Source organism: Alosa sapidissima, chromosome 8 (assembly GCF_018492685.1).
Source record: "Alosa sapidissima isolate fAloSap1 chromosome 8, fAloSap1.pri, whole genome shotgun sequence".
Classification (NCBI taxonomy): domain Eukaryota; kingdom Metazoa; phylum Chordata; class Actinopteri; order Clupeiformes; family Clupeidae; genus Alosa; species Alosa sapidissima.
In genome coordinates, this window is record NC_055964.1 from 13562564 (window position 1) to 13588212 (window position 25649).

At 42.9% G+C, this 25649-nt stretch overlaps 2 protein-coding genes across 2 annotated transcripts in view; both read left to right on the forward strand.

The window, feature by feature from the left end:
- The first annotated feature begins 620 nt into the window (after positions 1 to 620).
- On the forward strand, positions 621 to 13250 carry golph3a (golgi phosphoprotein 3a). The gene is made up of 4 exons (XM_042099674.1): positions 621 to 1047; positions 5473 to 5604; positions 10416 to 10530; positions 12806 to 13250. Exons 1-4 carry the CDS (start codon positions 832 to 834, stop codon positions 13228 to 13230), a joined length of 888 nt encoding a protein of 295 aa, XP_041955608.1. The 5' UTR covers positions 621 to 831; the 3' UTR covers positions 13231 to 13250.
- Positions 13251 to 21417: 8167 nt separating this feature from the next.
- Positions 21418 to 25649, forward strand: part of pdzd2 (PDZ domain containing 2) — an 84913-nt gene continuing 80681 nt past the window's right edge. The window contains exon 1 of the mRNA XM_042099671.1: positions 21418 to 22059. The gene's annotated coding sequence lies outside the window, so the exon portion shown is untranslated. The remainder of the gene's footprint in view (positions 22060 to 25649) is intronic.

Genomic DNA, 25649 nt, shown 5'->3' on the forward strand with positions numbered 1-25649 from the left:
TGTACTTAGCTACCTTGCTGTACCAAACAATTACCACCAACATTTTTGGGCACTAAATTCTTACCTGATTTTAGCTCGTCTTGAATTTCAATTCGATAGTCATAGGGCTACTTAGTAAAATATCTAAAAGAAAATATTTTCCGGAAGAGCTATGGCATCAAATTTTCTCATTAATTACATGCACCAGTAGGCCTATTTTTTCCTGCATAATTTTGCCATGCTTCATGCAATAGGCCACCATCCTGTACAATGACTCCATAAACTGTTATTTAATGTAGGCTAGGCTATCAAATTAAGGTCAGGTTTACATTGGAAAGCCTACTGCCAATTATTGTGAAAACAATATTTGTCAGCCTAATATTTTATTTTGCCTAGTAGGCCTAGGCCTACCGGTAAGTCAAATGTATTCATAAACATAAACACAGCTTTCACTGACCAAAGTACAATTCCTAGTGTTTTTTTAAGTACCATATAGCTCAAATAGTCTGCAAAACAATAATATTTCAAAATAAAATAAAACATCCAGGATTCATGTAGACTTAGCATTGATTGCATAATGAGTTGACCAACTAAATGTCAACTAATATTACCTGAGAAGTGGAGGTGCCACATCCACTGTTGTCGTCATCGCACCCCGCCATATTGGACAAACCTACCGAAGACAGGAATACTGGCTGCTGAGGGAATAGGTGGAAGGACCTGAGTACGTGTGGCTGATTAAAGTTTACATGAGTTAAATATCTATGCATTGGACCAATTAATAAAGTGCCAGATCTGAGGCAGGACGTGGTTCGGGGGTTATTTTCTTCCTCGTTAAAAGGACTTCGGTAGATGATGACTTCCCTGACCCAAAGGAGCTCGGGCCTGGTGCAAAGGCGGACTGAAGCCTCGCGTTCTGCTGCAGCCGACAAGGAGAGGGGATCTGGGGACGAGGACTACGAGGCTCGACGCGGGGATGAACAAGACGACGATGACAGCGGAGATTCCAAAGAAACTCGACTCACTCTTATGGAAGAAGTATTGCTTCTGGGACTGAAGGACCGAGAGGTTTCATAAACTACGTTATATTACTTGTAGATAACGAGATATTTGTTTTAGAATTCCTGACTCTGTAATGATAGGTGGCTTACTTTCATTAGCCAGATAGCTAGCAAGATGGTAAACAAGCGACGTTAGGCTACCTAGCCAGTTGCCATGCTAGGCTATGCTATGCTACATACCATATCAGAGACGACAATCTTTTCAGTAAGCTTTGCCCCTAAGCAAAACCCTGGCAAATTCGCACTGACATGACGTGTATTGTGAATTGCTAAGTAAAGGTAACCATACAGTAAAGCACTGATCTGTATATGTCTGGCAATAGTTAACATGAACAGTGATCTTGACAGCCTAAATGTAATTTTGCCTGCAAGTAAGATCGCTAAATTAGCTGGTTAGCACTCTGGGAAACGTATGATTAGCTAACCAGACACACAAAGTTCACTATCGTGTGGCAAGTTAACGATAGTGACATTTCGTAACAGCAATGTCAATACTCGAAATAAGAGATTACAAGTGAATGTGCGTCAAATAACTGCTTTAATCCATGCTGATCAACGTCAAGTCTATTTAACATGCATTCATACAGCGATTTCAGCTGTTATTGCAAGATGTAACGTTATTGTACATCGTGTAACTTAAACTAAGAGTTGTACTGTAAACTGTAGCTCACTACATTCTGTTCATGACATTACATAATTTATAAGATTAAATGCGCAAAGACATATTTACAGGACTCGAATTAAAGTATATCACATGTTGCCATTAGTATCAGGTCGCGTGGGTAGGCTCCAAGCCAATACAGGTTAGACATGTGTAATTTAGCGAAAGTAATTGATGCATTGCATGATTTAGTCATATTGTCACTGTGTCTAATATTTGAAGTTGCTTTCATAACTGCTTTTGTTGTCATCTGAGCCTGATCACACAATCCCTGCCAAAAGCTACCATGTAACCTGTAGTGTCATATCTCACCATAACTTTGTTATGAAGAGGCAGGACTCGCACCCATGGTCACCAGTGTACTGAGTGTAGGTTTGCATTTGTCTTGAATTAGTTTACTTTAAATACTCCCCCTCTAATCTATTGTTTTGTTTGACATGGCCTTTGCAATAGTTGATTTTATCTCACTTATAGGAGTCTTTCATGTTTCCGCGTTCAAGAGGAAACAAGATAGTGCCATATGAGTGGTTTTGAAGGAACCTTTTCATTTGAGAAGGCCAGTGGCTTAGAAGCTGCTGAATAAGTTCTTCAGTGACAGTCATTAGTAGCTTGCTACTCTGTAACTAGTCAACGTTTGTTCCACACTGGATTGATTTACTGTTCTTAACTTAAAAATACTCTAGCATTCTTCTGCTGTGAAGTCTCATAGATCATGGCAGTGTTCACCGATAGCCAAGTAAACCGACTAAACCGACACAAACAGAATGCTGAATTACATGTGAGACTGGACATGCAAGCAGGAAAGACATTGAGGGCACAACGCCTCAGAAAGCAGAAATATTCTGTATAAGTCCCAATGTAACCACTCTCAACATGGCATCTCCCAGACTCTTGTCAAACAAACATCCGTTGAGGGATGAAGCTTTGTTATCTTATCCTCCCCCCCCACAATTTAACACTCGGAATATGAGCACATCGAGATCTGCAGGGTAGCTTCCCAGTTTGAGTAGGAGTCCCCATCCTTGCCAGATGTAGCCTTTCCAGTGGTTTCTTCTGTGGGACCCCAGGGGGGATTGGCACATGGTTCTGCTTCTGCATTCTACATCTGAATCTCTATCTGCAAGGAAAAGATTATTATTCTAATATCAACAATGTTGAAGTCCTCATTAGACTGCTGTAAAACTGTATTACTTACCCCCGAAAGAGCAGGGACTCTCGATCCTGTGATGGGGAGGGGTCTTGTGTGTATGGTGTAAGTCACATTAGACAAAAGCCTCTGCTGATTGAACAGACTTGAATGTAAACAAAGATTAGCAGGTGTAAGCAGACGTGGTAGCCACTGACCTAATGCTACATGGTGTGGGCAATTATGTCAGGTGTGATTATTCAGCAAACGCCCTGGTTGTAAAGGGATGTCTGGATGACTCTGCATGACGTCAGTAGAGTGGTCTAAACGAGAACACACTTTATGTCTTGGTCTCGCTCTGTCAAACACACACACACACATACTCACATACTTAAATACACACACACACACACACACACAGTTGTCACTGGAAAGTCTGCACACAGCAGTCCTCTCCTGTGCTTTATATACAGGTCAAGATGGAGAATTAAAGTAGGCACCCTTTCTTTGAGATCAATGCTAGTGGTCTGAACTAGCAGTACAGCTGAACTGACCATGCCAGTAACCAGATGATGCCAAACTACAGATTGGTTTTCGTAATGTATACATGATCATGGAAGAGAATGGTGATATGGATGGATTAAGAGAAGGTAGTCATATTGCGGTGTTTTTATGTAGGTCAGCGTTGCTCACTTAATAGCTTATTGATGTGTTGCATATTGTTTTCTATTGTTGTATTGGTTAGTGAGCTTTTGAAACAGGAAGTTGTTTTTCAAATGGGTTCCAAAAGAATCTTGGTGATCCACGCTGAGATGGCTCCTCAGATTTATTTGAATTTAATCGTGCCTGGTATTTAGCAAAAGCTTTTATCCAAACAGACACAGACTCCCAATAAATGGAGTGGACATAGGCCTGATCAGCATCATTTAAATACACCATATGAGTATGTCGCCTGGCCTCCGAGACCATTTGGTCAAGGTAACGTTTTGAGCAATGAGTATTGTTCTTTAGCATTCCTAAGGGCAACAATGTCTTTTTCTGGAGAATAATCGTCATGATCATCCAGTCAGAACACATGAAACCGGTTATGTGGTTGACTAGCAACATTGCTTAAAGAGTTGCCCCATGTATTAGCACCTTTAGAGTTCATGAGATGGGGTGTAGAAGTTTTGAGTGAAAATATACATTCACCACCAAAGTAAAATAAGCATAATAAACATTTCTTTAAAAGCATCCAAGTCGAGCGCAAATGGTTTTAAATTAGCAAATTAAAGTTTTTCCCTCTCCTAGTGTAAGAAGTGCACTGAACGGTGGGATGTGTGGGTGGCACTTTCCAGTAGGAACAGTGAGCTTCCGTGTCTGACACATTCGACGGCAATCGCTCATGAACATGCTGCGAACCCGAAACCGCAGAGTGCAGTCCATGTGTTTGGCTGAATGTGCGAGCAGGCCACGGTGCTGCTGTTTAGCCCTGGCCTTGAATGAAGGCCGTGTTGCGCATAGGGCTTTTTCTGTTCTTGGAGCCTTCCCTGCTCTACAAAGCCAGCCTTGTCTCCCTCTGAAGGGTGGAAAGGGTTAGGCCTAGCAGGCAAAACGCGCCGGGAGCATGACGCTGTATTTGGACGAGCTCGGCGCAGACAGATTAAGAGCTGTCCCCGAGCCTGCGTTTCCCCACAAGCCGCCTCCCAGCTTTGCTGAAGGGGCTCCTTTTACAGTGCACTGTTTTACAGTATGTACTGTACTCAGTGTACCGAGTCTGAATGGGCCGTTGTAGGCCGCCATAGGCCTAATACTAAACTTTCTTTTCTCCTTATGTTGTTTTTTTTTTCCCTTTGCACAGCAAATTTTATGTCATTTTTATCATAGTATTTCTTACACTGTGTACACGGAAAGGTGTCATTATCAAGTTTACTTTTATGCATCATTTAGTGTTTAGGTCTTTAGCGAGCGGTGCTAGAACTAAAGCGTAAGATCTGACACGATCAGAGCATTCGCAGCAGATGTGTCTGACCTCACGCTTAAAGATCTTTCAAGTTTTTTCTGAGTTGAGTTGAGTCATGTCTGAGTCGGAGGCCTAACACAAGTGCCCCAGCTGGCTGTAAAAACCTGTGATGGCCGGGTCAACGTACAGCTCAAGAAAGTAGCAGGCAGCTCAGAGGTAAAATTGTAGCTAGAATGTGTACTCTGTACAGAGAAAAGGGAACAACTGCTGTCTGATGCATATCTCTTCTATGGCCCCAGGGACTAATCTGTTACAAGGAGAGGCATCATTAGATCCCTCCTCATCCGCCTGTTAGACGCATTGTAGAAACCGGAGAGGAGCCTCATCTACATGCACAAACCCCTCTCATCCATAGCAACTTACAGGACCGTGAAAGTCCATCCATGCTCTCCCAGGGGGTAAAACCTATGTATGACCGTGGCATTGTTTCAACCAATTAGTGGATGTGTGCATGCTAGAATGTCTATTTTTGTGCCAGTTTAAGTTAGCAGAAGCACAACGATTTGCATAGGGTCACAGGGTCATTAAGATGCTAACACATTGAGCCATCATGCTTTCATGAAATCAATGCAAACGCCTGTTCTTTCGTGTGTCTTGTGTCTTTTTCACATGGCATGGTTGCTGCTGCTGGCGTGGCCTTCAGGGCTACACATCGTTCTGGAACGACTGCATCTCGTCAGGCCTGCGCGGCTGCATGCTCATCGAGCTGGCGATCCGAGGCCGCCTGCAGCTGGAGGCCTGTGGCATGAGGAGGAAAAGCCTGCTGTCCCGCAAGGTGAGACGCCACAGCCGGACTCTTCGTTTCTTTGTTTTTTTTGCCCCCACCCGTCTCTGTTTACCCCCGTTTCACTCACAAGCCTCACAAGGTACAAAGCTTCTGTTGCCCCCATCTATCCCTCTCCCTCCCTCCTCTTATCGGTCTATCTTTTTCTCTGTTCACTTCTCACACTCACACACCTACACTCACATCAGGTTATGTTTATAAAATCAGTGTAATTTAACTTTCTCACACTCACCTCATGTTATGTTAAGTGTAATTTATTGTTAGTTAGAGAAATATTCTGATAAATCCCGTCTTTGGACTGACGGGGGGTGTGATACATAAAGGAATTTTCTGAATTTTTTGGACATGTATGGGCATAATTCCTACCAGGCTGTTCTTCTTGTCTTGCCTGCAAATCTCTCCTTCAGTGCCTCTGTCTCAGTAAAGCCCAGTGCATGTAACCCCCTCCCAGCTATGTGTTTGCGTCTCTCCTTTTGCTAATGTTGTCATTTACTGCACATCTGGGAATGTGTGGCTTTGTGGAAAGAAAGCGCTCTTCCAGGTTTTGGACTTGGTCTTGTCAGTGCTGACATCTCATGTTACACTGTGTTGTAACTAAATTTATGCCCAGAATTCATTTCTTGAAAGATCCAGAGTTAGCAGTTGTATACTGGTTAGAAAATCACAGCATCAGTTATCAAAAGGTTACTAGATTGCATGCACAGATATTTGATGTTTCATGATCAACTCATGGTTGATGTTGTAACTGTGAACTGTAATGTAAATTAAATGGTTTTCTCACACAAACCACATTTCAGATAGTTTTTACTCTCAGTTTGAATGGATGAGTTAATTTATTTATATATATATATATATATATATATATATATATATATATATATATATATATATACAAACAAACAGACAGACAAAGTGACAGGTAGAGAAGACTAGGACAGGGTAGATGATTGTGTGTCGGAGTTCAATTCTGGTCATATAGTGGATGAGTTTAAGGAAAAGATCTCTTTTCTTTACAAGGCGGCAATCTTTACTAGTTCTTTGTGCTTTACCTGTAACTCAAGTTGAATTAATTTCAACTTTGTTGCGAGGCATTTTGTGAGTTATTAGTTTGCATGTGAATCGGTGAAGTAACATTAATAGTGGTCTCCTGTTGCTAATCTCTTACAATCTGAATGGGGCTTAATTTTTGGAATGTAGAATCCAGAGGACTAGCCTGATGTCGTCATACTCAAATTCTAGTCAGAATATGAGTCTGATACTACTCCATTGGGATGTGATTATGGGGCGTGTTTCAACCAATACAGGGGGTGAATCCTGTAGGAAGAACACCCGAACCATCCTTCTTCTCCACTATTACCTTAACATTGTTTTCTGGTCATTATTGCACTGTTAATATCTTCTACAACAGACGCAATGGCGAAATCTAAATGTCTACCTTCTAGCAACAGCGTTTTTGTTAGGGAGAACAGGGATGAATGAAACGCTTTGTAATTAAACGTCATTTACAAATACATCGTACCATACTGAAAGCTAGTATTTTGTCACTAGCAACCTACATCTGTCCTCTGTCAAACACAGTTGCATTTTCAGCTCTGAACAAAACATTTCTTCTGGTCCGAACCGCTCTGGTTCAGGCATAGTTGCTCCACAACGGAACAAGTCCAGACCGAACTTCCCGACCTCAAATGTTGTGGGCGGGACTAAGTTCGGCTGGCATCCAGGCTACCAGAGGACGTGTGTCACTGAACGTTCTGAGATACTCTTTCCTGCGGAGTGTTGACTGTACACAGAGGAGCAAAGAGCACTGTATTTGCAAGGCTCAGGGGGTACAAATTGCGCAGACTGTTTGACAGTGGACGGGTTCCTGTATTTGCGGAGGCTTGGATATTTGCTTTGGAATGAGGGAGTGCAGAGGACGACTGAAAAATGTACTTTCTGACAATATTTACTCGTGTTTAGATCGCAGTCGAAATGTGTTTGGGTGGCCGAAGGTTCATCTGCCTCACCACTAGAAAATATGGAGAATTCATCTATGTGCACCGTGAGCCACTAGGGGGAGTTGTTGAACATCTAATGATGGAGGTCAAGGAAAAGGTTGGCACAAGCCAAGCAGAAACGGCTGGTTGAATCCTGGTAAAGCTTCCAGGTCAAACCTGCTTTCACACTCTTTGGATCAGTCATGTGGAAAGGTCCCAGCAGGCTATTCCAAGGCCAGTTAGTCCTGCTCCATGCCATTATGCACAAAGAAATCTATACATCTGTCCCACAACAGTGAATGTCCACATGAACAGATGCTTTTGTCACAAATGACCTTGAGTAGAGGTATGTATTTTCATTTGTGTGTGCACTCCCTAGGTATCCAGCATATGGGCTGTCCACATCTTCTGTTTCGAGTTTCGAGTGATGTGAGCCTAAAGGCCGTCACACACAGCCGGCGATGCGATAGTGGAACGCAACATTGGGATTCTGTTAGTCGCTTTATTACACACACTACTGGCGATGCAATCACCCAGGCGACGCGACACGGTCACCCATCGATTCAGTGGAGATGCACTGACCAATCGCCCTGAAAAAGAGAAAGGGGCCAATTAGAGCGATGCAACGGTCGCCCCGTCGTTTCACTTGCCGTGTGTGTTGCCTCATTCACTTCAATAGATTCTATTCAATTTTGCCAGTCGCCCACCATAAATCGCCGTGTGGTCGCCGGCCGTGTGTGTAGGCCTTTAGGAGTGTGAAGCAGTGCTGTTTTAGAGGCAGTACCTCCAGCAGTGAACCTCCCCTGTAAAGTAGCCTCCGGCAGGCTCCAGCAAGCCTCCTATCCTCTCCATTAGGGCTGAATTTATGAAGTGGTGGTCATCAGCCATCTGTGGTGCTCTTGTTCTTTCCTTTTTCTTTCACTCTCTCTTTTGTTTTTTGTTTTTTATTTGATTCTAAGCATGTTTATGTTAGCTGTGGTGGATGCACATCTCGTGTGTGTGTGTGTGTGTGTGTCTGTGTGTGTGTGTACGTGGTGTATGTGCATTATTTAAGCGTCTCAGCCATAGTACTGGATGTTCTGTGCCGTGCCACCCTTGAGCTGTGAGGGATGGTCTGCTCACAGGCTCCCTCATGTATAATGCTGGCCAGCTGTGCGGACCTGCCTTACTGTAAGCTGCTAGCTCCAGAGAGCAAGGGGATGCTGTCAGAAAATGTCTGTGGTGTGAAATTCTAGAATATCAAATGCCCGACTTCTAGAACGTTTATGAGCTGTGAGTTATAGGATGTTTATTAGCCAGGTGGTTCTCCATTGAATCTATAGCTCACCAAACCTATGCAAGCGTCATACACTTTGAGTGTTTATGTTGGTGCATGACTGGTGTGTTGGTGTAGCTCTGCACTTCACTGTGCTTATTGGGGAAAATTAACAAACTCCATGGAGTAGATAAATAGATAAAGATTTATCATAGTTTATAAATCTAATTTGGAAAGCGATTTGTTTGGTTACACTTTACACTCGTTACACAGCCTCTCCTGCCTCAGCTCCAGACCGTAGTCAGATCATTATAGGATGCTTCTAGACCGAAGTCAGCACCCAGGTCACTTCAACTGCAGGTCGAGTGCAACAAGCAGACTCAAGACATGGCTTAAGTGCGAGAGATTGCAGCTTTAGTCAATGACCAATAATTTAAGCTATGCATAAGTCTCCTTCATTAACTTTGCTTTGGTTGCAAGCTTCCATCTCCTACCTTCTAGCTATTCAGCTGCGTTTCTCTATCTCTCTAGATCACTCACAGTCTACACCAAGTTGTTCTGAATGGAGCAACACCACTCATAATAAGAGTGTATATTGTCTAGGATGTCTTGTCCTTTTTAGTTGCCCCATCACCATCATTTAGTGACTAGGGAGAGATAGTGTGCAAAATAGTCTTACTGATAATGTGTTCAAGTGAAAGGAGGAGACCGTGCCAGTGTGGAGACTTGTTTCTCACTGAGAGTTTTCTTTATTTTTGGTTTGAAATAGCCTGCTAATATAGGTTTTATGCACATTATTATTAATTATATAATAATAATAATTTCATTTTTGGCTTATTGTAACAACCAGAGTAGATAAAAGTACACCTGTTTCTATTTTTGTAGTAGAAATATTGGCATCGGTGCTTGGTATCAGCAAGTATGCAAATGTAAATACTCATACTCAGTTTGAAGCAAATGGTAACTTAGCAGTTCATAGCTTGGTCCTGCCCATCTAAATCTTTCAGGGAGCTCTAGTCTGGAACACCATAGTTCATAACCGTTTCCCCCAGACAAGAAAAATCTCAGGCCAATCAGCGAAACCGAAATTTGCAGTGCAGAATGCAGAAATTTATTTACAGCAAAGGTAGACCTACATGCATTGTTTCCTGACTGTTAATGCTGTTTATTGTCGGTTTGTAAAGTTTAGGCGACGTTGGATGTAACATTATACTGTACTATACAGTTTCAAGAAACACACCTATAGGAAAGATGATTTTAAAGATGCCCCCAGAGTGTACCACTGTAGCTGCCTGACTACTCTAGCTGTTGGCTGCAGCAACTCAAGCTAGGTAGTATCAGTTCTCCTTTAAATGCATCCATACTGATTCATTGTAGCATACCGACAGGTGGTTTGCCTATAGTCTACTCTAGATACAAGATACAAGTCTCCAGTGTTTTTCATGTGTTTCTTTACCACACTGGCCACTGTTACTACCTCTGTGTTGAAACTACAGGTGAATGTTGAGTATTCAGTCAGGACTCAAGTTCAGCAGAGAACTGGGTCTAAGAGAGCTGTGTGTTGTGTGCAGGTCATCTGCAAGTCGGACGCCCCCACAGGAGACGTGCTGCTGGACGAGGCCCTGAAGCACATTAAGGACACCCAGCCCCCCGAGACTGTGCAGAGCTGGATCGAGCTCCTCAGTGGTGAGTGAAGCACTAGACCCACTCAAGACATGCACATACAACCTCACAAACCCCTGAGATGCATTAGGGACATCAAGCCCCCAGGAACCGTGCAGAGGTAGATCAAGCTCTTTAGTTTTGAGAGCAGCTCTAGACACTCTCTCTCTCTCTCTCTCTCTCTCTCTCTCTCTCTCTCTCTCTCTCTCTCTCTCTCTCTCTCTCTCTCTCTCTCTCTCTCTCTCTCTCTCTCTCTCTCTCTCCTCTCAGTCTGGCTCTCCTTGCCTCTCTGTCTCTTCCCCTTCAAGCTTGTATTTCAGCCTCTACTATACACACAGAGCTCGTTTAGATTTTTGCTAAGTCATTTGATCAGATGTTTAATTTATAGTGAAAGACTGATAATATTGGACATGTTTTGCTTTATTCCCTGTTATCACTGAAGCAGTATATTGAGGAGTGTGTGAACTTGAAGTTGAGATTTGCTAGTGTCAGACCAGCCTTTGATCTGGAGAGGTAGGGCCAGTCGCTCAGGGCTTACGAGCTGAGCAGGAAGTGGCTCTCCATAGGGAGCTGTGGGGTCAGAGGTGCCTTCAAAGCAAGGAGAGAGGACAGGGGATGAAGGGCAAATCTGCTGGGAATTAGACCCCAGGCTGTAAATGTATTGGGAGTGGAGAGACCCTGTGATCACCCAAAGCATTAGCCAGTGCAAACTCAGGAACAGGAACTTGAGCCTCCAACAAAGTCAGCAGTGTGTTCACTTCATATGATGAGCTTACATATGGCTAACCTGTGACCAAACACTTGTATTTATTTTTTTTCATGTGGCTTTGAAGCTACTGAAAACACTTCATCAGATTACTTAAGATGTAGCTTGCAGATTTTTACAGAGTGGTGTCTACTATTCAAGTATTTAGCCCCTAGTAGTGCTGGGCGGTATGACCAAAAATGTATATGACGGTATTTTTTTCATGCATAATCAGATGTTCACAGCATTTTCTACAGGTTGAGAGAGGAATTGCTGCAGTACATTGACTAAGGATGCTCTATTTTACTGTCATGATGTAGAATAACTCATGGTAACTCAGGTAATGCAGTTTTGCATGGCCCCAGAAAATGATGCTGTTTACAAAGAGCCACTCATGATGAAGAATCTAATCAGAATGCAAAGACAATTGCAGTCAAAATACAGAACTTTTACTGTGCAAATTTCATGAACATCTTGTATAAAACCAATACAAAAAGTAGTGCAACTTGCTATAATTATACTTTTTTGAAAATTATACAATTTAAAATAAAACCTCTCTGCTAATAGGCCTATTTGACAGAGTAAGCATATCAGAAACATGCCTTATTGTTATTGTGTGGTTTACATGACGTTAGTGGTAGGCTAACGTTAACTTCATGTGGATGTGGATGTCTTGTTAGCCTGCCATGAGCTTCAGTTCGGTTCACTAGGCAAAAAATTATTGATGACAGTCAGGATCATTTCTAACTAGCCAGCTCGTATTGCTCAGTTCATGTCTATAACATGCTTTACCTGCTACCTGGATAATTTCAGTGAATATTCTTAAGGTGAAATGAATGATAAGATCATTAAACTTCACTGTGTTCGGTGGGTTGCTAACTAACAACATCACCTACTAGCCAGCTAGTTACAGCTGTTGAACAATCTCAATAGAATTTTCGTGACGGTAAATCCCTTTCAATGCAGTATACCTTCACTTTTTTACTTAACTAAAGAAACAATTTAAGGTATTCTGTGCAACACCCTTAAATAAACCCCTTACCTAAGGAGAAATTAAGCCTTAAGGGTCATACTTCAGGGGAAAAAACTTAGGGTGTTTTGTGTTTACCCTCACTATGCCTTGCAGTCGTACCATGCCTGCGTGTGAAAAAAGTCCCGTCTGAAACACTGTCGCGCGGCGCAGCGTTCCAAACGTTGTATAATCAAATACACCGGTATGGCGGTATATTAAAAATTCATATCATAACGAAAATATACACCGGTATACGGTGTGAACCAGTATACCGCCCAGCACTAGCCCCTAGATAACCAAGCTTGCTTGTAACTACTGAACTGACACTTTCATATAATGGTGTTGTCCAGTCAAGAAATGCAGATGGCTATCCCAATTATTTGAGGTTGAATGCGGGGAGTGAGCACTAGAGGCTATGTTTAGCAAAAGCTAGCATCAGCTTTAAAGTATTTAAGGACCGAAATAATTATGGGCCACTAAACTTCAGTCTGTTATTCTCCCTCCATCTTTTTGTTTCTCTCTCTCTCTCTTCCTCCCGGCAGGTGAAACCTGGAACCCACTGAAGCTGCACTATCAGCTGCGGAACGTACGCGAGCGTCTGGCCAAGAACCTGGTGGAGAAGGGCGTGCTGACCACGGAGAAGCAGAACTTCCTGCTGTTCGACATGACCACGCACCCGCTCACCAACAGCAACATCAAGCAGCGGCTCATCAAGAAGGTGCAGGAGGCCGTGCTGGAGAAGTGGGTGAATGACCCGCACCGCATGGACAAGCGCATCCTGGCGCTCATCTTCCTGGCGCACTCGTCCGACGTGCTGGAGAACGCCTTCGCGCCGCTCCTGGACGACCAGTACGACCTGGCCATGAAGCGCGTGCGGCAGCTGCTCGACCTGGAGCCCGAGGGCGAGAGCATGAAGACCAACGCCAACGAGCTGCTCTGGGCCGTGGTGGCCGCCTTCACCAAATGAGAAGTTGGGGCGGGGGGGGGGGGGGGTCTTCTTTCGGGGGGGGAGGGGTAGTGTCTCATGCTGCCCCCACCCAACCACCCACCCACCCCCTTCCCCCTCTTGGGATTGGCCACAGTGGAAAACCGGCTGACGTTATTTGGGGATGGGAGGGAAGGGGAGAGGTGGACAGTTGACTCAGACTCTTGCTCTTGCGTCCTCCCCTCCCCACCCCCCTTCCCGCCCCGCCCCATCTCAGCCGCTCGCCCCAAACATTCGGAAGGGGTGGATGACTTGGCTGTCATTCTCTGGTTTTCTCCCCCTCTCCTTTGTAGATAAGTCCCCCCAAACCCCCCCTCATCTGTCCCCCTCCTCATCGGTCCTCAATGAGATGTCACTGAAACGATCACAGTTGATTTATTTTCTTTTTTTTCCTTTCTCTTCCTTTTACCCCGGCTGTGGGGGTAGAGAGAGAAGCATGCCAGTTCCTGTTGAATCAGAATGTGCAGGACGCCTGAACGTTTGGGAGCCACCTAGCTGTAAACTCTTTGCCGTGTGTAGGCTCGGCCCTACAGTGTCCATGGGACTAATCATGTGCTTCAATTGTGTTCCCCACAGGCTTGGGTTTGACATCGCAGCATCACCAAGTAAGAGAAGATTTAAAACAAAAAAATAACAACAACAAAAAAAAACAAGTAGGGATGAGATTTGGGTGTACAATACAGCCTGCTCGATCTAGTTGGATTGCCAGTGGTAATCCTGACCGTTTTCAGTCACCTCTAAAGGAATACTTTGATCATGAACCCAACTCGAAAGAAATTCACCTGCATTAAAATTAATTGAAAACTTTCAATAAAGGAAGTGTCTTTGTGAACTGTAAATTCATTATGGGAAAAAAAAAATCTCAAAATGATAAGTTGAATAGTTCCATTCAGCAATGCATTTGTGTGTGTAGCATTGTGCAAATTGAATGGCAATTCAAATCGGAACCAATCAGCCAAAACTAACTAGTAATTTGGCTTCTATCCATCTTTACATCACTATAATTAAACTAAACTAGGTGGATGAAAGGTACCCGAGCACAGGAGTTGCTTGGTCAAACTGTCATCTCCCAGGTTACTCAGTATGGTTGTAGGGCCTCGTGCTGCAGAAAGGCCAGGACATGTGGGAACCAAGGTTTTAGCCCTCTACATCCAATGTTTTGCTGGGAGGAACCCTAGGTGACCCTCTACACTTGAAACGGCCTCTCTTAATTAAGAGTTAAGTTCCCCCTGTCTGAATCTCCCTACACTGGAAGGGGTTTGGGGTGTGGTGGCACCTGGCCTTCTGCTGTGCTTCAGCATGATGGAGACACCGAGTAGGAAGGAGTGAGTGAATTGGTGAGGAGGAATGAAATAAGGTTTTAGGGGGAACATTGTCAGGTCTGATGGGCCCATGTTCTGGATGAACGTGATAACTGAGGGCTTTATACCTTTCTCCAGTGCTTGAGCTGTCATCGTGTTGTTGCTGTTCATGTGGTGAACAGCCGGTCAGCCCAATGGCTTCAGTTACAATATTGACCTTTTGTTTTTCTTCTCTATCATTACACGCCTCTTACACTATGCTCTACCTCTCAGAACACTTTTATTTCCTTTTCTTTTAATTTTTACATTTTTCATTTCATTCTGTGTGTCTCTGGTAGGCCAGTTGTTCCAAGACTGCCTCTGCTGTTTTTTAATTGACCCAAAATCAACTAATCAAAGACTTGTCATTGGTGTACCAGCTTAATGCCACGTAGCAAGAGGTGAAGGAACGTGTCTGATATGATGAACTCCCTCCTGTCTGACCTCATGCACATGTTATGTAGATCTGTTTTCGAACTCTAACCTTAATCTGTAGAGTTGGTCTTGACATGGTCATCAGTATGCTCTCAAGCTGTCATTTCATTCTTTGGCTAACGCAGACTGCTTGGTTATTATGTACGTAAAACATGGATACGTATCGAAATTGACTCGTTTTACCACAAGAATCAAAATTTGGATCTTTTTGTTTGTTTGTTTTGTTAATATTTTCCCTTTACATTTCCATGTTTTGCTATGGTATGTATACTCGTCCTTAAACTTGATTCATACACAACAACAATAAACAACAGCTCAAATGGGTATTTTTCTAATTGTTAATTCTATGGTGTGTCCAACTCTCCACACAAGTATCCTGTCAGCAATCTGATAATCAGTAGACGTTCTATTTTGAAAGGATGACCTGCACGGTGACAACTGAAGGGAGTCAACCACATTTCAGCCCAGCTTTGTGTATAGCATTTCAATAGGCTAAGCATTGCAAATGGAGCATCCAATATCTCCGTGGTAACCTCTCACCTGTCGTGTGGTTGTCCTCTTCAAACCAGCTGCCTCACGCGGCATGGTTTCAGTTACAGATGTGTATCCCAATGTTTCTGGACTTGTAAGCATCTTTTATAAAGAATTTATAAGCAGAGTCTATACCCTAATATTTTCATGTTGCATTACTTTTTTCGGTCTTTTTTCACTCTTTGTTACTGTTTTTATTTCTTTGGTTAATTGAAATGTAATCACTTGATATTACATTTGATTATGTTTGCTTCATTTCATTTAAATCAGTAATAGATATTATAGGCTTGGCTCCTACCTACTAGCTGCTTTTGCATATACTGTATGTAGCAGAGACAATAGACAGGTTGACGATTCTGTTGATTTAATCCACTTACAGCAAAGGGGATGATGGATATTGTGATAGGCTATATATAAATATATTATATATTTCTTTATATATGTATGTGTTCAGAGAACCTCTGGAAAAAAATATGAATGAATGCTCGCAAAGGGACCCTTAATCTGTACACTTTGTTTTTGCCATGAAATAAACATTGTTCTGGAAAGTGCCTCTAAACATATTGTACCATTCATCTGTCATGTTTTATTTGTATTATTTTATGTGTAAATACTTGTGGCATGTCTGTATAACTGCATGTTTGTATCCCCCCCCCCCCCCCCCCAATCTTCACCTTTCACCTGTGGCTTTTAATCCATCCCTTTGATTAATAACGCTCTTGGTTACATTTTCTATGCCGGACTTAAAGTTCTTAGGCCTTCTTGGGTTGGAATTCAGACCATTTAAGATTTGAAAATGGATAATTGTATGCAATGACAAGCTTGGGAAATGTCTGATCACTTCAGGCCCAGAAATGTCTGTTGCTTTAAGCCCTGTCTATCACTCTCTCTGCTTCTCTCTGCTCGCTGTGTTACGCCCCGTCAATCACTCTTTCTGTTTTCTTTGCGTCTCATCCGTCCATCACACCACCATGACTGCGTTGAAGGTGTGCTCAGGCTGGAGGGCAGGCCGGCTGTGCCATGACCGACTCATTCACCGTCCCTTATCCACCTTCATGGAGCGGACGCTGAAGGACTTCCTGTGCTCAGCATTTTGGGATAGACTGTCGATGATTGGTTTCGGCCCGGCCTCCACCTGGAAACAGTTACAGCCCCTGCCAAGGGTTCCTCTGACATTGTGTGTGTGTGTGTGTGTGTGTGTGTGTGGAGGGGGTGGCCGGGAAGGCAGAGTGTGTCTTGTACTCTGAGACTGCCTGTTGTGTGGCTTGAGTTTATTGTCAGTTCAAATGCTGGCAAATGTGAGCAGACAGCAGTAAGCAGGCGACCATACTGCCCAAGGTGACTTGCCACCAGGCTCTTTGGAAGAGATGGGCTCGGTGCACTGAACCAGGCACACACACAAAACTGTTAAAATGACTGTCCACATACACGGGTCCTTGTATTGGTTGGCTGTATCTAGTGCACTTTGAAAGTGTTTTCAGTGCAGTGGATGAGTTCTATCAGGTAAAAGAAAAGTGCTAGCTATCATGAGGACTACAGTTGGGTTTGGGAAGGGACAGCTGTACTTAACAGCTGAGCCATGCTGTTGATAAATGATATGCACTCTTTATCCATGTCTATCCATATTTCCTGAGACTGGAGTCAGCTGACAGAAAAGACATTCACACAATTAAATGCTTTTGTTCATTGAGACTAAGTTGTTTTCATGCCAGCAGATTAGTTTATAAGTATGGAATGTGTGACTTTTGGAAGGATGTATCTACAGTACTTGTGTTTCACATCCACCCAAAGATGCATGGCTCAATGGACCTTGAGCAGTGTTTTTGAGCTTTCTGAATAAATTCTAATGTCTTGCTATTCACATTGTTATACAGTTATATTACCTTGAGGATGACCGTGTTATGCAAATGTATGTTACTTCTGATTCTAAAGAGCATGGAAGAGAATTCAGCAGAGCATGGAAGTCCCTTTTGTTGAGTAAGGTTGAGTGTAAATTTGAATGTAACCTAAAATGATTTCACAATCACACAAGGCTCTTGTGGATTGGGAATCCCACTCATGTTTGCTCTTGCCAGTGAATATGAAAATAAGAGCCACAGGAATTATGTTTGCTAGAACGTTCCGTGTATTGGCATTGGCAGAGGGAGGGGTGCTATTTACTGATGTCTTCTCTTGAGCCTGCCAGGTTTGTGACTTCAATAACACACAGTGTGGTACGTTTGGTGAATTTACTTACAATTTATAATTCGTTCAAAGAAAATAAATCCCATAAACACTCACAAGGCTATTTTGTGTATCCAAAGAGTGAAGCTACCAGATCACATATAGGCTACAAACTCCAGGCAGGGGCATCCCTTTGTAAAGTGAGAACATAGAAGTGGAAGGTGATGACATCATACCACTTCACCACAGTTCTCATTATAGCTCTCCTTTTGTCTGTCCTGAGTCCCGAGAAAGCACACATCCCCCCATGTGGCAGACTGTTTACTATCCACAGATGTGTGTCTGCATGGATGTCCAACAGTAGCCCGACGTGGTGTACGAGGGGAAAACAGATTGGAGGTTAGAGCCTATAACAGTGTAATTCTCAAAGTAGAATTCCTATGCAGCCTGCAGCTATTTTCTTTGTTTCAGACTTTAATGATTGTTTATATTTTCTTCTGACCGAGACAGATGGCTTTGGATGTGTTGGAAAGGACACTGATTTTAAAATGTAGGGGTCTACTGCACTTTCGCCAAAGTTTCATGGTTCTGGACAAAAAGTATTCTCCTGCAAAGACACGTTATGTTGAGGATGTTGATAGTGAGTCAGTATGAGAAATGTTCAGGTGAGTGAGACTGGATTGCTGGCACAGCGTCTCTTGTAGACAAGACCAGACACAGTGTGGGTGACACAGTAGCCAGCTAATGGGGAGGAAGTGTTTGCCTGGTGTTATGCTGGATTGTTTTGACAACACGTGGGAGGCAGATGTGTCGACGTTTTATTCTGACGCTCTGTCTGTGGGTAACATGCCCTCAGATGATATGAATTCGTTCGATTTGCTTGCTCAGCATAGAGGTAAGATGAATGGATGAGAAAAGCAAAATGGGGTTAAGAAAGATGTGCGGTCTTCAATAGGCCTACTGTTCAGTGTGGGAAAGGTTGTTCTGTTATGACAGTGGAATCGCGGCACATTAATAAGCTTTGTAGCCTACTTTAGATCTTTTTTCTGGTCTGGTAGTTTACTCAAACACATTAGGGGAGTCAATTTGGTAGATTCTAATCAGCAGTTGTACCTTCTGGGTTGATTGAAAATCAAAAACTTTGAACCCTTCAGGTTACTTCAAGTATGCCATTACATAGCCATTTTGAAACAGAACTCTTTGGCACAAATTCAACAGGTAATTTATTTCCAAATTGTATGCAACTAATTAAAATGATTTAAATTGACTTATTCAATATACCTTCAGCCATGCCTGCCTGTGGAATGCTGTCATTATGAGGGGTGTTTAGCCGTCTGAGTAGTGTCGCCTGCTCACTTAATTTCACTTCCTCTGAAATAATAAATGATCTAAATGCAGCAAAGCTCCCCTAATCAGAACCACCTGGACCTGTGTGGCAACCATGTGTCAGCTTGGTCCTGCATGTATATTTTTAGTGTGGGTTAGAGGATGTGATACACTCACCCTGTGGAGGTGCAGAGAAGTCTTTAGTGTTTGATAGCGGGAGATCTAAACAAGAGATCTAGAGAATTTTCAGTCAGTATGAGTCATATGTTGGCGTGTCTATTATTGAAAGAGCAAAGGGGGATCTTGCGCCATATTAGCATTCGAAGCAAGTGGAGATGTGCCCAGTCCTCCCAGGCACCTAGCTCACCCCTTTTGATGTCTTATTTGTGGATTTTACATTATAGTGAGCATTGTGCAAGCCTCCAACAGTCGGATCTGGGAGTAAGGATGTGATTATAACACAGATTTTCACAGGGGGTACTTCTGTCGTAACGCTGAAACTGAAAAACATTTGAATGCAAATTAAACATGAGCAGATTGTGCAACAGCCAAACCCAAGGCTGGGTTTCATGTCCAGGCAGCCCTGCGGGGACAAAAAGAAGGGGAATCCCAAAGAATGTGAGAAGAATTTCCCATCAGAGAGCAACTAGGGGCAATGAAGCTTATGAATTGCCAGGCATAAGCCTGGCCACTGAACAAACAGCTCTTGAAATGCTTATATTGCTTCAGCGGCTCTGCTTTCATTCACTATACGACAGCATTTCTGACAAGAACCACTGACACGCTGGTGTCTATGTTTTGATAATGAGAATATCCCTTAAATGTATTGTTGCACTAACATCCTCTAAATCCACTCTATCATATACCAGCAGTCTTAGCCCTGCAATACTGAGATGATAATCTGAGATGTTCAGATCAGTTTACAGCGATAATTAAAAAGGCTCTGTTCTCATATCATACTGTATGTTTGAAGAAAGAATCAAAACCAACAATCGAATAACTGCAGAGAAAAGGGACCCTTTGTTTACGGCTTTTGTTAAATGCACTGTGGTGTGGCATAGATGTGGCTCCTGCAACTTCTGTAGAATTCTAGTTCATTCCATTGATGCCTGTTTTGTCTCCAGTGCCACATGTGAAATAATGGACAATTCCAGAGAATCTCTGAGCACGAAATTCTGTGATCTCAGCCGGCCAAGGGTTTCCAGTGACCTCACCGAGAACACATCCATAAACACAAATTAATGAGTGTGTATCAAATTTATTTGGACGGTCGTTCTCCAAGCAAGTTTTACAGATCCTTCCCATTGTACCAACAAAAGTGCTTTCACTCCCTCAGACTCACGCAGATGACTAATGCCAGTGCTTTGAGCAAATTTGTTTACTTGCCGTTTGCTTAGGACGAATGCCTGAAAAGTATTGGGAGAGACATAACTGAAAAGATGATTGGGAAAAAAGCCATCAACTATTACTTTATAGTGACCACATGACTACATTAAACCAAAAGTTTGTGTGGAACTAGACACCAGATAGAATAAAAACATCAGGCTTTGTTAGAGACTGTATTGTGTCTAAACCCTCCAGTGGGTGCATTAATCTACTTCTAAATGTTATTGCATGGTGTCTGGCCACATTAACAGTATACTTTATTTTTAATGTTTTTTTTTTTTTTAAAAACAGTCACTTTTTCTTGTTATACTGTGGAAGACCCTCATGAGACAGGACAATTAATGGCTATTGTAAGCTATTTGATCAACATCTGATTAACTGACAGTCTAATTACATTTATACTATATAGTATTTATTTTGAAGACTTCAAGTGGATAAAAAGTCACGTTGGTGTTTTATTCTTTATAGATTTCTTAAACTAAGTTACTGATCAGTATTTTCCATTCTCATTCCAATAACTATTCTACTGAATTCGACACAGCACCTCACAAGGTGTAACAATATTGTACTGTATGTCCAATAAATAATCAATAGGCCTAATCATGAGAGAATCTAGCATACATATTTAATTTCTTATTAGCTTAGAAATAAATCCCCTCCAAAGCTGTGCCGCGTGTATTATACCTTTGATAATTTACCTAGAAGTGGGTGGAAAACTGGCTTTCCACAAGTCAAAACCCATCAGTCACTGAATGGTATTGTGCATGGTGTTGGGGAACTGAAGAAAAACCCATCCCACTGACTTTTCATTGGACAACGGACCCGCGAGCAATATAGACACGCCTTCAGCTCTATTCTTTTTTGTAATGGGCAAGGGAAAGTAACTCGTTCTGATCTGCGGTCAGTTTTCCCATAAGTAATTCTCAAACAATACTATGGAGGAACGATTATAAAACTGGCCCGGGACCAGCATTGATTTTACGCGTGGTGAGATTCAGTGAGACCGAGCATGGAAAAGCTGAGGGCGGCGTAAAAGCGCACAGCATACACGTCTGCTCAGAAACTTTTGACTATCTGTTATCCCGCATCTAGATGGGGTTGCATTTTGAAACTGTATTTTTTCTGATAGAGTCTCAGCCAGACGTCTGAAGACTTTCCTAATTAGACTCTACCTTGGTTCTGTGTCCAAATTTCACGGCAGCCAGACCTCAGGGACCAATTTTTTTGTATCCAGATCACAGCTTGGAGTTGAAGCTAAACCCGTCATCACACAAATCTTCAACATTTCAGTACGAGAAAAAACGGAATCGAACTACACAGTCTGCAGGAACGACCTGGAACGTATTGCAAACTTTTTTCTCGCTTAAAATCAACCGGTACTATCAAGAATTCATTCAAATGAATCGGACTCTTATTTTTAGTGACTTTAACAAACTTCAAATTGTGAAAGAAATGCGTTAAACGTAGGCCTATGCTTTTAACAGACGGACAAACACCGATAGTTTTTTCTTGATCATGCTTTACGAGGGAAAATGGACCATGATGAAGACGTCATCTCTGGAGAGCTCTGGATGTGATACCCACAGAACATATTTACGCGCTTTTGTTTGTTTTCACGCGTCCCACTGAGGTGAGTTCCGTTTCAGTGGCACTTCAGCTGTCAAGCTCATTACAGTAGTGATTAACTACTCTTTTGTATTTGAGACAGAAAACTCACTTCTTCTGTATCAATGGCCACCTCCTCTTATATGGCGAGGAGTAATGATCTTAAGAAGACAAGGTCTTAAAAAGTCTGAGGACACAAGGCTCATATCAATAAAACACAATTCACTGGACCACATATGACTGTTTACTCTCACTGGGATAAGCGTAAATGTAAGAGCTATGAGTCCAAAAGATTAAATCATGACAACTGGACTGTGCTAATCTTAACCCATATCACAGAATGTATTGGCTTCTGATGGTTTTTCAAAGCATGTGACAAGAGATATCATTATGGTCAATAGTTTGCAAGAGGCTTGCCAGGATGAACTTTGACAGAAGTTGAAATGGATACAAACAAATCAAGGTGGTCTTAAGATACAAAACACTCAGTGTAAGCTGTTAAGCACGTTGAATACTCTAAAACAGTCTAATGTGTGTTTGTGTTTGTGTTTGTGTTGACACACTTGCCTGGGCTTCCCCTGCCTTAAAAAACAAATGACACATGAGAAGGTTCTCCCCCATCAAGATGCTAAGAGATTCAGTACTTTATCAAACTCTTGAGAAACTCTCTCACTGTCCTTGTTTCCCTGTTGGTTAAGACCAAAGGTCCAAGGCATGCTACTTTGGACCCAAATTGCCTGCGGATTTTTTCTCGTGTCATGTGCCCAGAGATGTCTGTCATGTGGTGGCCTCTTATTTATATGATCTCAAATACATTTCAGGACAATGCCCTCTCTGTAATTAGTGTGATGCCAGAGTTTCTCTGGAAAGCTGCATCACATTAGCACTTGGTGTATTCCTCTTGTGTGTTTTTTGAATGCGTTTGTGTGTGTGTGTGTGTGTGTGTGTGTGTGTGTGTGTGTTTGGATTGTGCTTATTCCTTGCCCCCATGGCAGTATTCTTGTGCCTATGTGTGGGGTGAAGGCAAATAAATCACATCACGTTCTGTGACGTTCAGCGATTTGTGATGCTTAACTGCTATATCCAAGGACAAAAAGACCATCCATCTTTGAACTGAGGAAAGAAAGTTAGAGGGAGGTGATGCTAGAGAAACAGATGGTGAAGGAGAGCAGGCGGATGGAGAGAATGTTGGTGAAGGTTCCACGTTCATTCCTGTGGAGTGCTGGGGCGGCACTCGGAGTGGACTCCATCGCCGCTGTGTTTGTGTGTGTGAGTGAGAGAGAGAGAGGGAGAGAGAGAGACAGAGATAGTGAGAGGGAGGGGAGAGAGAGAGAGAGTCGACAAGCCGCGGTGCAGTAGCTGCCTTTGGGCTGAGCTCGAGTCTGGAGTTCTGCCCAGAAGCATAAATACTCATCCAGTGGGCCAAACACAAGCCGAAAGATCCTACCTAGCGCTCTCTCTCTCTCTGCCTGTCTCTCTCTCTCTATCTCTCTCTCTCCCTCTCTCTCTCACATTCTCTCTGTATCTGTCTTTCTCTCTTACATTCTCTCCATGTCTCACATTCCCTCCCACTCTCTCTCTCTCTCTCTCTCTCTCTCTCTTTCTCTGGACCTGATCAGACGGCATGACTAGCATGCAGCTTTGATGCTGCTGTGTGATATACAGTATGCTTTGTTAAAGCCTGGGGCCAGTGAAGCGGTGATGAATAGTCACTTCGGGTCCTTCATTTTCACAGCCTTTATTCCTTTTTTTTTTTACTTCAAACTGACCCTCAGTGGAAAGCAGAAAAACAAACAAACAGACCGAAAACATGTCCCAGACGAGACAAAATTAGTCACTCTGTCCTTGCGCGTGCTGTGTGTTTGGAGACAGAGAGTGGTGAAGGGATACTGCCTCTTAGAAATGTCCCAGTGTTTACACCGGGTGCTGCCTGCCTGGGGGAAATATTTACGCCCAGTGATGTGTCATCTGGTCCTGGTTGGTGTTGTTGTACCTATATCTGTCTGGTAAGAAAAGGCCCCTGTGTTTAGAAGCACTGGCTGCAGACAGGGGCCTAAAGGCGGTGGCTTATGTGCTGTCATCATAGCATGTGTGCATTCATAATAAGAGCCACTGGATTGTGTGCTCATTCATTTTCCAATGGATTAAAGCTCTCTGTGGCCTTTTGGGGCAAACTTGCAGAGATAGAACCAGAGACTAATCACAAAAAATAAACTTTTCATGCAAAGTATCTTCTCAGTCCATGGAAAGGCCAAAGAGCAACGCAGACTAGCCATGGTGCAATACTCATACCAAACTCCCCAGCATCTCAGCAGTGCCAGGACCAGGCCTAAGGGAACTTTGGGGGATTACCAGTGTCCTGCACACTAACGTTACTGTGTTGTAATGCATTGTGCCAGTATTTTTGCCTTTTTTAAATCGACATCTCTTTTAGTACTTCCACTTTGTCCATTAAACTGTATAAAAGTCATCTGGCATGAGTAACAGTGTGGCTACAGCGGGTGCGCAACTGAAGCGTACCGTTTGCCGAGCGAATGGCGCAACAATTAGCTTCCACCGACTGTAATCAACTGGAATAGAACTGGCTACACCAGACGTGAGACATTGAAACGGTCTTCTTTTGGTCTTATCATTCTAAAACTAGTTTTACACTCTGCAAATAGAGCACTGTAGCTGTGCTCCTAGTGTAGTGTGGCTGTAAGGTTTATGGAACCAACTCTTTGATGTACCACCAAAGATGTTGACAGTGAGCCCATACTCTGATTGACGTGAACCAAAGTGCATGCAAACATCTTTCTGTGACGACACTGAAGTGAAGTGTTCATTGATGATGACGTAAAGGCATCACTTTGGCCTAGTTACGTAATCTTTATCTCCTGGCATTATGTTTATATTTGAACGTAGCCATCTTCCCTTTAGTGAGGGCCAAAGAGTGTTAAGACCCACTCAACTTGGGGCCCTCTCTAATAGGATAAGGGTGCACTTTAAGTCCTCATTAGGCATATAGGTCTTAAGGGTGGGATGCTCGTTTTGGGCAGAAGGCTAATCTTATGGCTTGCATAATCACTCTTAATTGCCCCCTTTTTTCTTTCTAAAAACTAGCATCAGGAGCATTAGCTCATGGACCTTTGTAGTGGTATTTCAGCGACTTAGGCTTCTTAAAAGACAGGGTCCGAAATGCAGTAACAATATTGACTGTATTGGGTTTGCCCTGCACAAATGAGCACAGTGAACAGCTCTCCACAACACTACACTATTCCACAGCAATCCACACCCATGTCACACCTAGGAAGTCAGCTAGTGCCATTTGTGTGTCAGCTGTTTGGAGATACTCCACTGACACACTCTTCTCAATAAAGCTGTTGTTGAGAAGAGCTCCAACAGATATTTTACTCAATCTCTATCTCTCCGTCTGTCTCTCCCTCTCTCTCTCTCTCTCTGAATCAAAGCAAATCACTTCAGCTGAGAACATCCAGGTCCCTGTGTTCACATTCCTTAATTTAATTTCTTCCACATGACATTTCAGTTGTCCATGAAAAGGTTGATAATGGGCACCAAACAAGTCCCATTATCTTTTTTTCTTGACAAGGGAGGAGAATCACTGAAAACCTAACC